Below are 13,474 nucleotides of genomic sequence, written 5' to 3' on the forward strand. Positions count from 1 at the left end.
AGAAAGCACAGAAAATGAACCCATGATTTCCTACAGTCCTGGAAAGCAGCATTAAGACTGCAGTGTGCGTCACTTCCTCTGTAAACAAGCCAAGTCGAAGCCTGCTGCCCTCCTGTGGACAACCCCAGCACTAAATAAAATCACAGACACAAAACTACAAGTTCTTTCAAGTTAATATTTTTATTCTGTACAAGTGAAATGGAAATTGTGAAAACAAAACTAAAGGAAACCAAGAAATCTTTCTCACAAAGCACATGTTCACGTGCCAACACACTGGTGTAACTAGTAACATTAATCATGGTTGCATCCCATTCAGGTGTACTGGTGCATGGCTTACTTTGGGGCCTAAAGTGAACTGAGTCATTATTAGCGTTAAGTTACACCTGTGCTTTTACTGCCATGACAAATATCCAGTGTGCAAACAATTCATCCGTCGCACACTAAAACAGTTTCATGTACAGTAAGTAATTAATGTGAGGTTTCAAGCTTCCACATAAAAATATATTGTGCCATACAGTACAGATCAAAGTGACAGTAGATAATGTTATCGTAATTGTAATGTGCTCTCAAATACAGCTGGACGTAAACCTTTCTCTTGGTGGACATTTGACAAAAGCACAGGTGTAACTAACACCATTGATAAATGACTGGTTCCAACTAGCTGTGTCAGCAGTGGTGGGATAAAACTAAGTACATTTACTCAAGTACTGCACTTAAATAGGAATTTGAGGTACTTGACCTTTAATTCTTTATGATACTTTATGCTTCCACTTCTCTACATTTTGGAGGCCAATGTTGTACTTTTTACTCCAAAATATAAAGACACTAATAACTGATGTATTAATAACGATTAAACTACTGGGCAGCTGCAACAATAAAGTGATGAACACATTGTTGCATCACTAATTATAAGTCTGTAATTTATATTATTCTGACACAGGCCATTCTGCATCATCATCCGTTTTCCTTTCGGTACTTTGAATGTATTTTGATGCTTATGTTTTTGTTATTTTAGATATTTTAGATGCAGGATGGAGTACTTCTACCACTACTACTATTCTTTTACTCATAGCAAAAGATTTGGGTACTTCTTTGATCACTGTGTGTCAGTAAAGACAGCATACACACTAGCACATAGCACTGGAGCACCTGAAAAGAATGCAGTCATAATTTTAAATTGTCAAGAGCATGAGGCCTGTTGTCAAAATGAACCTGATATGATCTGGACAGTGACTGCGTCTGCAGAACTTCAGTGTTATAAACATTAAAACAACAAAATATTGTTTATGTAACTTGGATAAATGGCCGCAAAGTAATGCAAAACAATTATGTGAAGATGTAGAATCCCTGCAAACAATATAATTAATAAATAAAAACATAAAAAAAGGGGCGGCAAACAAAATTACCACAACACGTAAGTGTCCCATATGAGCCAGTTTCTCTATATATGGGGGGGGGGGGGGGGGGGGGGGAGCTGGGCCTTTAAGTTAATTTGAATATACCTAACTTATGCTAACACAAGTGCTGTAGTTGTTTACAAATCATGACATTAGACCACTAGCAGTAACACTTGGTGTCATTTGGTCTCCTGGTCAGTTAAAATTTTATCAGCCCATATATGAACATTTATGATATTGCTGACAAGCTATTGAAAGTGACAGAGCGTTACACTTGCGCTTTCTACACAAAGTCTGACAAGCAACGCAATACAAAGCTATACGTTGAATTAATTAGCAGCTAAAGCTAAGTGATATAATGTTTTGTGATGTGACAGGTTTTTTTTTTTTCAACTCATGGAAAATAAAAAGAAATTAAAGGAATGACACTTTTTCTGAGCACGTTAAAAATATATGGAAGCAAATAAGAGACATAAGTAACTGAACTTTAACAGATGCTGAATACTTTATGGTGAAAAAAAATCTGCATGCTCAAACTCAACTGGTGAAATTCAAATCTAAAGATTCAAGTTAAAAAAATTAAAATAGCAACATCTCAGATACCAAGCATATAGGCAATCGAGCCTGAATGTTTTGACCAATTGGATTTGACTGATGTTTTATTTAAATTTTTTTCAATCAAAATTTTTAGTTCTAAATTTTATCCATCAAATTTAAAAAACCTGACTCTATTTTTTGAAATTATGGAACTTGAATTTTTGGATCTTAATTTGTAAACATTGGGAAATTAAAAAAATAAAAATATATATCATTATAATTAAAAAAAAAAAAAAAGTAAATTTTGAACAAATTAATTCAGATAAATGGTTTTTAGGGTAAAATATTTCAATGCTCTCAATTCAGTGGTGTTTAAAATTGCAATATTAGGTATTCAGTTGCTGTTAAAATTTAAATATTTGCCTCTTATTTGCTTCCTATGAATGTAAGTTTTACTTGAACGGACACAATGGCTCTGTGTTATTATTGTGGTAAACAGTGAGATAAAAACAAAATCTAACAGATAAAACAATATATGCTTGTTTCCTCTAATCATCCGTCAGTCAGTCTTCTTGTTCAAGTATGACTCCTTGTTTCTTTCAGTGAAAGTTGCCTGAGATAATACCATTATACAGTACGGACAGCTGGAGCTTCATCAGCCGAGCAAAGCTGCAATACACCAATAATTCTTACTGAAAGCTTCGAGCTAAAATTACACAACACTGCTACGTGGGCAAATTAAGTTACATCTAACTCTGGAAATTTCCTCCCCTAAACATCCAATACTTGTGATAGAGACTAGACATAAAGGTTGAGATGTAATTTCATGTTTGTCGTTTCTTTGTGCAAAACAAATGATTAGATAATTACCGATTAAACACGTAGCAGTGTATCGACGGATCGATTTGACACTATGAATTACATTTTTTCGTAACTGCTGTTAAAATTGAGGATTAAAACTGAGCCTAGCTCTAGCCAAATCTTCCCAGCTAACTTTTACCAATGATTTATTTACAATATTTAAAGGCAGAGACACTCACTGTGCAAAAATCCCGAAAGAAACTTGAAAATTTTAAGGCCCTTCCAGTAAACTGACAGTACGTGAATTCAAACCTCAACGCTTCAGCAACAAAAACACATGACTCAACAATATTTACATGATAATTGAGCAGTTTTCTCTCTCAACATGCAGCTTAAATTGGTGGCCATTGCAGTACACTCCTTTTGAGATTGCAGTGGAATTAATACAACTGAGTGAGAAGGTGCCAAAGCTGACCAACACTTTGACTCCTTTAAAACTGGCTGTAAACTCGAATGGGGAATGGCACAGATGGAAATCTCTGCTGAGCTCTCACTGACATTGTCAGTAATCGCGCTGACCCAACAGTGAACTCTGTTCGGAACAGGAAGCAGTTTATTAAAGCATCACCTCCCTGGTCTGGAGGATGTCGATGGAGCAGATGAGCAGCGAGGGATGAAGGAGAGTCTCTTCAGGGTTTTCATGGCTGTAAGTGCTTCTGTAACAACGCTCCACGTCCCTGATAGGCTCTCTATTCAGAAGTCCATCCCTTCATCACTCTCGCACCAGTCTGATGGAGCGTCGGTGCCAAAGTAACGATCTCCAAAATTACCTTTGGAAACAGAAAAAAGAAGAGAAAAATGAGAAAAAGACAGGATTTCTTTCCCTTCTGTAATGAGTCCTCTCCTTTAGGCTACTTCAGCAAACTATACACGATTCAGGCCTGAAAACTCAGGTGGGTTGCAGAACACAAACCCAGGTTAGGGGACATGACAGGGGTACAACCTCTGCCATCTGTCTGTTGACTAAACCAACTACTGTTCATCTCCTCTATGTTAGACTGAACAGTTACTGTAAGACTTGTGTACAGTTGTATGTAAGTAACTCTATATTTTGATTCATTTTATTCTATTCTAATTTTAATATCTCCGAGTTTGCATGTTCTCCCCGTGTCAGCGTGGGCTTCCTCCCACAGTCCAAAGACATGCAGGTTAACTGGTGACTCTAAATTGTCCGTAGGTGTGAATGTGAGCGTAAATGGTTGTCTGTCGCCATGTGTCAGCCCTGTGATAGTCTGGTAACCCTTTCCAGTTCCGCCTCTGGCCCAATGTCAGCTGGGATCAGCTCCAGCCCCCAGTGACCCCCGACACAATAAGCGGTTACGGAAAATGAATGAATGAATAATGAACGAGTATGATTTCAAACCCGATGTGGCTACTTTTCGTTGAGGTTTTCTCATGGTGGCACAGACACAGATCAAGTTACCATCTATTGCACCATGTTGTGAGTTCATGTTGATAAGTTTCGCTTTTGTTGCTACGGGTGTGGTGAGCAGAGCTGCATTTGTATTTATAATGTTACTAGAATACCTATTAGTCGATAGAAATACTGGATTTGGATTGCCGCCCCCGCCCCCCCAATGACTGCATATAAAGACGGATGGTATGACAGCTCTCAAAAAGTGAAGCCGAAACATCTTGATCTTCCCCTGGTGGCTGGCTGCAGTATAGGTCATAAACCCCGCCCTCCACGTTAGCTGAATGGACAAAGCACATGTCAAATACATTTTTCCCAAAGATGGTTTCTTTTATTTGAGATAGTTCTTATCATGCTGATGTATGTTTAAGTGTTCATTTTTCTAATACGTTTGTTTGTAATTAGTTATTTGATAGTATAAAAAGGGGGTCTGACATCATGATTGACAGCTGTGTGTGTCAATCGACGTTTCCGCGATCAGTAGCGCTGCTCGTAATTGAGTTGGATAGGTGTATGGGCAAAAACTTGATACTGCAACTCCACTTCCTGATCACTTCTTCAGAGACTCTCACTCCAAATGATGTTAACAACGCAAGATGGCAGCGCCCAATGTGGAATGTTTTGGCTTCATTTTTGTACAGGGGGAGGAAGTGGAGACGTGTTTCGCCCCAGACACACATTTCATTTCAGGGCAAACTCTAGACATTTATGAGATCACAAAAATACTTTTGTAGATGCAACTTGCTGGGAACAAAAATAATGTTTCTATTTTTCCCCCAAAGATTTGTGTTGGGAGTGCTATCTGACTTAGTCACAGAGTTCAGGTGGTACATTAAGTGACTGATCAACATCTTAATGGGCCTTTTTTCACAGTAGAGTATTATAACTTGTCAAGTGCAGGTGTTACTGATAACATTATGATGGCTCTGTTCTATTCAAGTGTGCAAGTAAGTCGTGGCAGTGTGACAGTGAGCCAACATGAACAATGGCAGGACCTTGAAACTGAAGCAGCTAAATGAAATTAAGCCATCATTCATTTTGTTATTTGCATCAGTGCTTTTCTGACAGTGACATGTCAAACACTAGATTAGATTACATCAGACTCTAAACCTGTGGCTACACTTTCATTACTAAAGTCAAAGCAGATGTTTTGTTCCTGCTGTGGCATCACTAGATTTTGGAAGGTTCGGCATGTTGAACACATCAAACACACAGAGAACAGCAATGTGATTCAGCGTTGATTTGGCATTTAATATCTCACCATCTGATAGATCTATAAATCACCTTTTCTTACTGTCTTTCACTGCCTGCAAATAAAGGTTAAAGATAATTCATAAAGCTTTGCAGTGGCTGGCCTTACATAACTGAGCTGCTGAGCTCTTATAGCACTGCAAGGTCAGTTCGGCCTTCTTATTAAGGACTCTGAGACATAAAACCAGAGGTGATGGTGCCTTTACTGTCCTCTGGAAACACCTTACATGTCAGATAAGTCTGCTAAACACTTAAGACAGAACATTAAGACACAGCTTACACTGTTTGCAACATCAGTAGATTTCCTAGGGTTGTTTATGTATGTGTTCTTGTATGTAACTATGAAAGTGCCACTTAAAGCGGTGTGAAACTGCTCCTTACAGTACATGCTAAAAATTCAGGTGAAAGTGAAAAAAGAAACCTCACCGATGCCTGGTATGATGTGGAACTGGTCATTGACCTCCTTGTCCACGGCGGTGGTGATGATGCGGACTTTAGGGAAGGCGTAGGCCACTGAGTGGACACCCATCTCTGCCATCAGCAGGGACAACAGGAAGATCTTATCTTCTGCTACATCGTGGTCCTTGGGGCAGAAAATGCACATTAAAGACTATCGAATACATTCAGTATCGCTGGTGGAAGAGACGGATGGATGGATGACACCCATAGAGCTGTGTTGACCTACTAGCAGCACTCTGACAGCCATGAGAGCAGCAGCTCCGGTGGAAACTGTGCTGTCCATCAGGATGACATAGTCTTCACTGATGTCTTTGGGCAGACGAAGGTAGTGAAGCTACAAGGAAGAGAACAAGACAGTAAATAACATCACATTAAAAATGGACAGGTATTCTGATATTTACTACCTGTATCAATCTGTTAGTATCATTAAATCCTGCCAAAAAAAGAGACAAATTTCAAAAATGAATTGCTACATTTGGTCAGTTATATCATGAAGTTTAAGAGGAAAAAAAGCAATCCAAAAGAATCCATATCCTCCTGAGACCCTGTGTCCTCATAGAGGACATCTCATTTTGGGTTTACTGCACCTTAAACGTCATTCTACTTAACTTAGATCTGTTGTCCTCGGTCATGGACACTTTTTTTGTCCCATCTCGTGGCCCTGGCAGAGCGCTGAGAAGACAATCAAACTTGACTATTTAGAGGAGGTAAAGGTTGTAACAAGGTTTCCGTCCGTTAATCTTTGTAAAAACAAGATGGCAGCTATCTCTGCCTAGTCAGTCTGCAGCTAATCCTGACACAAAACACAAGGTTCAAAACCTGATCACATTTTGTGGTTGAAACATGTTTATTTATGATTAATAATATCTGTTCTTTGATATGCAATACAAATGTGACATATTTTTGCACTCGTTTGAGGACATTGGGACTTAAATCATTGACTATGTTTAGTTTTTTATACTAATCAAGTCCTACTGATCCCAAATAGCTAGGAGAAATTAAAAATGCAAACCAAACAAAAGTTCGAGTCTCAGGAGGATATTGGAAGCCTAAACCCCAAAATCCAGATAAAACAAGCATTATGTCAAGAAAAGGTTTTATGATGAAAACACACAAAGCAGTGGTGAAATGCGGTTAGCTGCAATAATTGCATTTTTCTGCAGCCAGTAGTAGTGTCCGTGTCTTTGCTGCAGATTGGTGGGATTTCAGCGTAACTGTACATTCACACAAAAAGCTGCCAGAGCTGCAAACGCATCAGGTCTAATTAATTTTCAATGGATAGTGGCGACCAGAGGAGTTTTGAGCTGCAAAAGCAATGAGCGGCAGCATTCGGCGAATTGAGCTGCAAATGAAAGTTGAAGACTGGTTAACTTTATGCAAATTAGCTATGATGTGTTTGAGCTGCAAATGACCAGGCACCAATTGAAAAGTAGATGTCCATCCAGCTTGTGTGGAACCCAGAGAACATCCTTGGAAACTTTTAGTTCCTACCACACATTCGTTCCTACTAACAAGCAGTAAGCTGTCAAATGAAGTAGCGCTGGAACCTCTCTCCATCTAGCTGCAGCTCTCGCACCGGCCGATGATATTCCCTGTGCTGTTCACAGCACTGGAGGATATCGTGAACCCAGACCCGACGGTGGCTACATCCACGCAGGTATTACAAGAGTGTCTTCTTCCATGTTGAATCAATACACACGCGCACGTACTTATACAATTTCTTTGTGTTCTGGAACGCTTGTTATTGTTATTCAGTTCGGGTTCAGCCCCCTTGACATGCTGCTGTGTTGTGCTACGGTGTATTCAAGCACTGGAATTTGTTATTTACGTGACAATGCCTGAACGCAACACAGGCTGTGTGTGTTTAATGTTTAATCACAGACCTATTTAGACTTTTTATCCTGTTTTCATTGTCCAAATGTGAAAGTTTCTGTACTCAGGCAAATGCACAAAGTCACATTTCTGTGCTCCAGCCAGTAACCTGCTTTGTGGCTCCTTTAAACTGAGAAGCATAATTGAGCATTCAGAATTTGACATCATGAGCGACGTGAGCTGTTTTTGCTGCCACAAACATTTTACCAGTGGCGCTGCTAGAGCGAATTCAGCTATTTTGCAGCTCTGGCAGCTTTTGGTGTGAACGTACAGTAACACATCAAAGCTGATGACTGACAAAATTATGGATTTCATTGTGTTGGATGGTCATAGTTTTTTTTATTTTGTTTTTGTATTACTTTAATTGTCAGATTTGATTTGCAGAATTCAAAGTCCTGAAATGTTTAATCCTCAGTCAACCATGTAAAGCACTTTGTAACTTTGATTTGATAAGTGCTATATAAATAAAGTTTACTATTCTTATTTAATGCAGTTGAAACCAGGATTTCTGACTCATCATCTTGAACTTTGCTACTCACTGCCAAACACATTTGTATCTTTGGTAAGGCTTTTCCTTTCTGTGTGTGTACAACAATCAAGATGTGACTTAACGACTTAACTCTGAATTCGTTATGTAATTTTTCAGTGATGAAGTTTTGTGACACTTTCAAAGCCATCGTCATTCTTATCAAATACCTGCTAAAACTTTGTGAGGCAAACACAACACTGTTGTTGAGACATAACAGAAACAAAGGCTGTAGTGTTTGAGACTCACGTACCTCTGGTTCACCTGTGTCATGGTTTGTCTGGATGAGGATCTTTCCCAGCCTGATGTCTTTGCACACAGCCATCAGAGCCTGCTCCATCGTCTCTCCTGCTCTCAGGATGGAAACGCCTGTGATCTATAAGAAACATAGATTTTAATGTTCTGGGGATGTTAACTTGGGTGCGCAGCTTATCTGGAGCTGAGAAGCAGGACAAAGTGATGACCTTTGAAGACCCAACATATCTGCATGATGAGCACCACCTGCCTAAATACATCTAACATTCTGCTGGCAGCTCAAGGCCACCAGTGTCCTCACATACATTGCTAAATGCTACATTTGGTTTCTCATAGATCCTACCAAATTTTCTTCTAACTTTGACTGCATCATTTTGATTGTGCAGTGAGTGTGCACCAATACCATGGTCGGTAGTGGTCAGTGAGTGTCTGTCGCCCAAGTTTTTGCAGTGTGTCCCGCACCGTTGGCACTAGTTGGCCGCTGCTGAATGTTTTTCATCTGACCCAACATGTTGAATTCGTGTTGGAGACTGCAGAGACCTTCAGTGAAAGAAATCACTCTGAATGGCTGTTCAGTTCAGCGTACAAACGAAGAACCGGAAGTGAGGAAAGTAAACAAACTGCTTAAGTCAAGAGGGAGTGAAATCCAAACAAACTTGTTATATAAGGTAAGATTATGTTTTAGCCATGGAGCTCTTTAGCAGAAACCGTTCGCAACTGTTTGTGGTATTGTTTGCTATCGCACGGAAAATATAGTTTGTTATTTCAACATCGGACTGTGGTGTTAACGTGCTGAGCTGCTAACTAGTTTCTCAAATCCATCCTGTCATTTTCCGGTTTTCCATTTTGAATGACAAAAACAGAGTAACTCCACTTGCTGGTATGGAGAGTTATTTCCTCCCATGTAGGCACAGAACGTATGTGCTTGTTGGCCATTGACTATAGTCTTTGTGGTGTGTTCAAGTGCAAATTTTTGGCTGAAACACAGTGACACAACAGTCGTCCTTAGTCACCACTAGTTTTTTGATGTTGTTTTGGTGTGTCTGGGTCGTGGTAAAGGTGCTGAGAGGCCAAACACTAAACACAGACTTGGTGACCAATAAGATAATTCAACAGTGAACAGAAGCATAAAAGCAGACTCACTCTTTTACCGCTCAGCCTCTTGCCATTATAGATGCCTCCCTGAGGCGTTTCCACAGATACTGGCTGGAGAGGGAGGAAAACGAGGAAGAGGAAACAAAAAGGAAAGGGACAAATGAAAACCATTTTGTCTGAAAAATCACATTTCACTTTAATAATTACACCAGTTAAGTTGTAGGTGACACCAAGATTCAGCGCAACCAACTTCGAGCAATTTTAACAGTAGAGAATACTTTGCTATATTTATATTCCAACACCATTCAACCTTAAAATGGAAGCAGCAGGTCAGTTAATCTTCACATTTCCACACAAAAACAAAAGACTTACCTTGAGGGGCAGGAAGGAGAGGGCATGCTCTATCAGAAGCCTCATTAATCTCTTGGAGTAGAAGATAAACTCATCTCGGTTAGTCTCCTTGTTCCTACATAAACACGCAGAGGTCAGGAGCAAAGAGGATGAAAAAGATTTGTAAGAAAATGGCAAAAGTTTGACCCATACAGGGAGTGAAAGTCGGGATATCTCGACGGCTGCTGCTTTGATTTCAACCATTCTTGTCTTGCAAGTCCCCCAACTTTATGTACAATGGATGGTTAAACAGTTTTGAAGAAGACATTGCTTGTGAGATGTGAGTGTGTATTCTGACCTGATGATGGTGTGCATGCCGCGGACCTGTGGCGTACTCTCCATCACACTGAGGGTTTTGGGTAAGGGCTGACCCTGGTGAGCCGAGGCCAAAGCCGATCTGTTTAAATCAAACAGAGGCAGCGTAACTGACATGTAGGAATGATAAAGTAACATACTGCAGCAGCAGACAAGGACGTCCCTCCAGCCTTAGCTTTTCTCAATCAGATAATATCCTGCTCTATCTTTTCAGTGAAAGCTTTTTAATTTAGAACGAGGGCTATCCCAAATACCATTTTTTGGGCTCCGGTAGAAAGAAAAATCTATCTTTTAGTTTAACAAAAGACATTCAATTTTAAGGATTACTTTCATATTTAACCCATCCTATACACTAGGAGCAGTAGGCAGCTGCAGTGCAGCGCCCAAGACCAAACCAAAACAAATGCTGGCTACATAGCAGATGTTTACAATATGTTGTTAAACTGCACAGGGCCTGGTTTCACAAAGATTAAAGACTTACTTAATTTCATCAGCTTTAACCATCTTAATCAGCACTAACTGACTCATTGCTTGTTCTCCAACACTGTCATAAACATAAATTGCCTAAAGTATTCTTGTGTTTTGTGCCACCAACTGTTATAATATAAACAAAGATGTAATTTTGGGGAATACAACTAAGTCAGTCTTTATTTCTAACTAGCAAAAGGGCAAAAGTAAGACTGGTTTATGTGTGTAGATCACTCCAACGAGCTGCACGATATCTTTGTGCAACCAGGCCTCCAGTTTTAGACAAGCTGCTATGATCTAAAAGCAACATGTTCGGTCTCCATAAACATATCTGCATGCATATGTATGTGGAATCTGTAGGCAACAATACAAGATTTTGGTTTCGGAAGCATTCTAGTCTCTAAACTGTCTGTTTGGGGAGCAAAAGATGCGATTTCCCGAAATGCAATCTCGGAACCTACCGGCTATTGTCTGAAGATGGCTTAGATGTTTGTTTGCTTTTTTCTATTCAATTATATTATTTTATTTTTGCAATAAAGTGGTTACAGAACAAGAAGAGACAGGTACAGGGACACATAGATAGCCAAAAGAGATTATATAAAATAGAAACAAGTCAAACAATAAAAACAAATACAGCAAAAGCTGAACAAAAGAAACAGAAAAAGGAGGTCTAACACAGACAGTAAAGGCAGATGAATGTGTGTAGGTGTTTGTTTTGTGTGTGATCTGGATGACGTGGTGTGTTTTTTTCTAATTTATCTGTATTCATATGTAGAGATTCACAAAATGTTGTCTGGACCTGTATTGAGTTGTGAACTGAACCGTACACAATGACCGATGTTCTCAAAAGGAAGTCTTGACCTGAACATCTACTTGCCACACTGGATCTCCTCAAATTCTGGTTGTTGCCCCCAGAGGCTTTATTGTCATCATCACACGACAGTCAATGAGTTCAGAGATTGCTGGAAAGGTAGCTGGTTATTTTGTACTGTTACTGATTTTGGAAGCAAGGCTATTGCAGTGTGTGCGATCACGTTAAGCCAACGAATGCAACGCAAGAAATGCAATCCTGAAAATAAGCAAATGCTGCAAAAACACTTTCAGCACACATGCTTACAAAGTTAAAAAGCGAAGAAGCAAGCTGAAAAATCTATTTCTGCTGCCACCTACAGCTGCATGCCCTGTCCTAAAGAAATACAGCATGCGTCTGATGCTTCTGCTGTGACACCCTGGATTGCCAATGAGTTTAATGCTTTCCAGCCAAAACAACTTTAGTGTGTCATGAAAGGCATCAAAGAGGACAAACAAGCATGTTGGCTTTTCTATGGTGAAGGCGTTCGCTCAGTTCAATATGCACAGCTGATTTTAAGTTAAAAGGCCAGAGTGCATAAAAACTGCTTTCAAAACTATGGCACTAAAAGAGGATGCACAAGGCGAGCCTCACATATCCCAGCGGAGCTTCCTCTGAAGAAGGTGACAGAGATTCATTTGATAAGATTTAGAGATGAGAAGTGGAGGCGGGGGGAAGAGACAGAAAAAACACAGGAAGAAAAATACACAAAAGGACAAGAAGAGACAAAAATATAAAGGAGAAGAGAAAAGAAAGAACAGTGTTAGAGTAGTGAAAACAGCTCCACTACATCACGGCTCTGCAACACTGAACAAATACCTTCTAGTTCTGGGCTGAGGAGCAGCGATTCAATTTGTCTTATAAGCGGGTTCATTTTAGGTGACTCAATTCATTCACACTCCAAGTAGGCTACTTTAGAAGGCTAAAATACAGATCAGTCACCCTTTATAACCGGGGCACAGAGATACACTACTGAGAGCAGCCTTTGTTCCTGCGCATTAACAACCCGACCTGAGCATTGATCCTTTTATGTGAACTCAGGTTTTTAACCATTAGTGTGTTTTAAAACCACTTGGCTTCATTTTCAGAGCGCCAGTGAGGTTTTTTTCAACATATTGTACATTTACCCAATAACGTCAACACCCGTGAGCATTTCATTCAGGTGTTAAAATGCTTTTCTGCCCAATAGAGCGTCGAAAAATGCACTAGTGGATCTTTGGTGTGCTGCTTCAACACAGGGTGGACTACAGCTGTAATTTTTAAAAGGCAAATGGTACCTGTATCAAATCATATCTTCTTGACATAAGGGCAAAAGAGGATGTAAAAAGTCCCACTTTCCCCCATGTGAATTTACATGAGCTTTGTTGTGTGGTCGTGAGAACATGGCCTGTGGAGCTTTTGAAGACGTAGATTTAACCAATTATTTTGGCTACTTAGGAGGCAGCGGACATGTCAACTCAGAAAGTTGATTTGGTGACGACACTAGCAAACTTACATTATTTTAGTCGCCAGCCACGAAATTTTAGCTCTCCTTTGGTCTCCACCAATTCCCTAGGAAAATATCTGTCTCTTTAATTTAGATATCTGTAGTAACAGAACAAAAGCTTGCAGGCAGAGGTAATCAATGCAATCCATGCAATCCATATTGCTACTACTGTATACTTCCGGTGTGCAGTGTGCAACACCCTCAGTTGATGACATTCCTGATTAAAATGGTTCCTCTCAAAACTGGTGGAAATACAGGCTGGCTCACCAGATAGAATCATGAACATAACTGGATCAAA

The 13,474-nt window shown here is 39.8% G+C and overlaps 1 protein-coding gene across 3 annotated transcripts in view; it reads right to left on the reverse strand.

Annotated features, from left to right (window-relative positions):
• Positions 1-2,476: 2,476 nt before the first annotated feature.
• LOC117270828 (uridine-cytidine kinase-like 1) overlaps positions 2,477-13,474 on the reverse strand; it is a 36,076-nt gene continuing 25,078 nt past the window's right edge. Inside the window, exons 8-15 of one of the 3 annotated variants that reach the window (XM_033648737.2) lie at positions 12,285-12,304; positions 10,356-10,454; positions 10,040-10,133; positions 9,716-9,778; positions 8,571-8,693; positions 6,146-6,253; positions 5,887-6,043; positions 2,477-3,565 (exon numbers count right to left, since the gene is read on the reverse strand). In XM_033648737.2, coding sequence (XP_033504628.1) covers positions 3,489-3,565; positions 5,887-6,043; positions 6,146-6,253; positions 8,571-8,693; positions 9,716-9,778; positions 10,040-10,133; positions 10,356-10,454; positions 12,285-12,304 — 741 coding nt within the window. In that variant the 3' untranslated portion in view covers positions 2,477-3,488. Of the gene's footprint in view, positions 3,566-5,886; positions 6,044-6,145; positions 6,254-6,274; positions 6,592-8,570; positions 8,694-9,715; positions 9,779-10,039; positions 10,134-10,355; positions 10,455-12,284; positions 12,305-13,474 lie in introns of those variants that run through there. The other 2 variants (XM_033648738.2, XM_078173971.1) reach the window with 2 other exon arrangements.

Source organism: Epinephelus lanceolatus, chromosome 13 (genome assembly GCF_041903045.1).
Source record: "Epinephelus lanceolatus isolate andai-2023 chromosome 13, ASM4190304v1, whole genome shotgun sequence".
NCBI classification, from domain to species: domain Eukaryota; kingdom Metazoa; phylum Chordata; class Actinopteri; order Perciformes; family Serranidae; genus Epinephelus; species Epinephelus lanceolatus.